This window comes from Cicer arietinum, unplaced genomic scaffold, assembly GCF_000331145.2.
Source record: "Cicer arietinum cultivar CDC Frontier isolate Library 1 unplaced genomic scaffold, Cicar.CDCFrontier_v2.0 Ca_scaffold_5214_v2.0, whole genome shotgun sequence".
In the NCBI taxonomy this organism is placed as follows: domain Eukaryota; kingdom Viridiplantae; phylum Streptophyta; class Magnoliopsida; order Fabales; family Fabaceae; genus Cicer; species Cicer arietinum.
In genome coordinates, this window is record NW_027338861.1 from 1 (window position 1) to 1,172 (window position 1,172).

The 1,172-nt window shown below is 30.2% G+C and overlaps 1 protein-coding gene across 1 annotated transcript; it reads left to right on the top strand.

The window, feature by feature from the left end:
- Positions 1-73: 73 nt before the first annotated feature.
- LOC101490812 (galactoside 2-alpha-L-fucosyltransferase-like) lies at positions 74-1,095 on the top strand (the record flags this gene model as incomplete). Its single annotated transcript, XM_004517085.1, has 3 exons — positions 74-253; positions 505-565; positions 689-1,095. Coding segments are annotated over exons 1-3 (648 nt in total), but the record flags the coding sequence as incomplete, so codon positions are not given.
- Between the last annotated feature and the right edge of the window lie 77 nt (positions 1,096-1,172).

Here is a 1,172-nt window from a genome sequence, read left to right on the forward strand (position 1 = left end):
GATGGTGGAGAGATTCACAACAATCTTTGTTGTAATTTTCATATCATTTCCTATTGTTCTCATTGTTATCTTCATGTATTCAAATTCAAGTTTCTCTCTCTTTGAGGGGTTAACAAAAGACAAGGTGGTACTTGTTGGAGAAAATGAAAATGGTCACAACATTACAAATTTTACAACCAATGGTGGAAGAAAACATCACATATCATATGACTACATAAAAGGAGGCTATAACAATAGTGATACCATGTCAAAGGTACGTAACATTCTTCAACTTATTTTCTTCTAAATTTAAATTTAAATATATTTAGATTTATTATATAATTAATATTAAAAAGTATGTTTAAAATGATTTTAGAATATGTTTGTTATTTAAGGATATGATTTAAGATGTATTGTTGTATTTCAATTTAGCTTTATAAATAGAGTCATCATTTGTTATGTTAAGTGTTTTTTGTTATACTTCAAAACCCACTCTATTTCCTTATTGAACTCGGAAAATTTAAGGTGCACGGTAAAAATCAAAATGGTACTACAACTCAAGGAAGATCATTATCTAAAACAATAGGTTAGTAATAGTAAATCGAAATTACGATATCCCGATTCAAATCGCAGTCGCAAACCTTTTGTTAAACAAACTTGATCATTAGTATGATATAATTTTTTTTTTCCATCTCTCTTTAAACTATAGGTTTGAAGAGTGGCTTATTGATAAGTTCCCCAACTGATTCAACTCTACACACTAAAATCCATGAGGACAAAGAGAAATTGCTTGATGGACTTTTAGCTTCTAGATTTGATGATGCATCATGCATAAGTAGGCTACAATTTCATTTATACCGCAAAGTTTCTCCTCATAAACCTTCTTCATATTTGATATCTAAACTAAGAAACTATGAAAAAACTCATAGAATGTGTGGACCTAATAGTAGAGCTTTCAACAAAAGCATGACAAAGATTCTACATTCTAAAAACAACAAAGGTGGTGCTACAATGTGCAAATACCTTATTTGGACACCTTCAAATGGTTTAGGGAACCAAATGATTAGTATGGTTGCAACATTTCTTTATGCTCTTCTCACAAACCGTGTGTTGCTTGTAAGATTTGATAGAGACAAAGATGGTTTATTTTGTGAGCCATTTTTGAACTCAACTTGGTTGTTACCAAAAAAGTT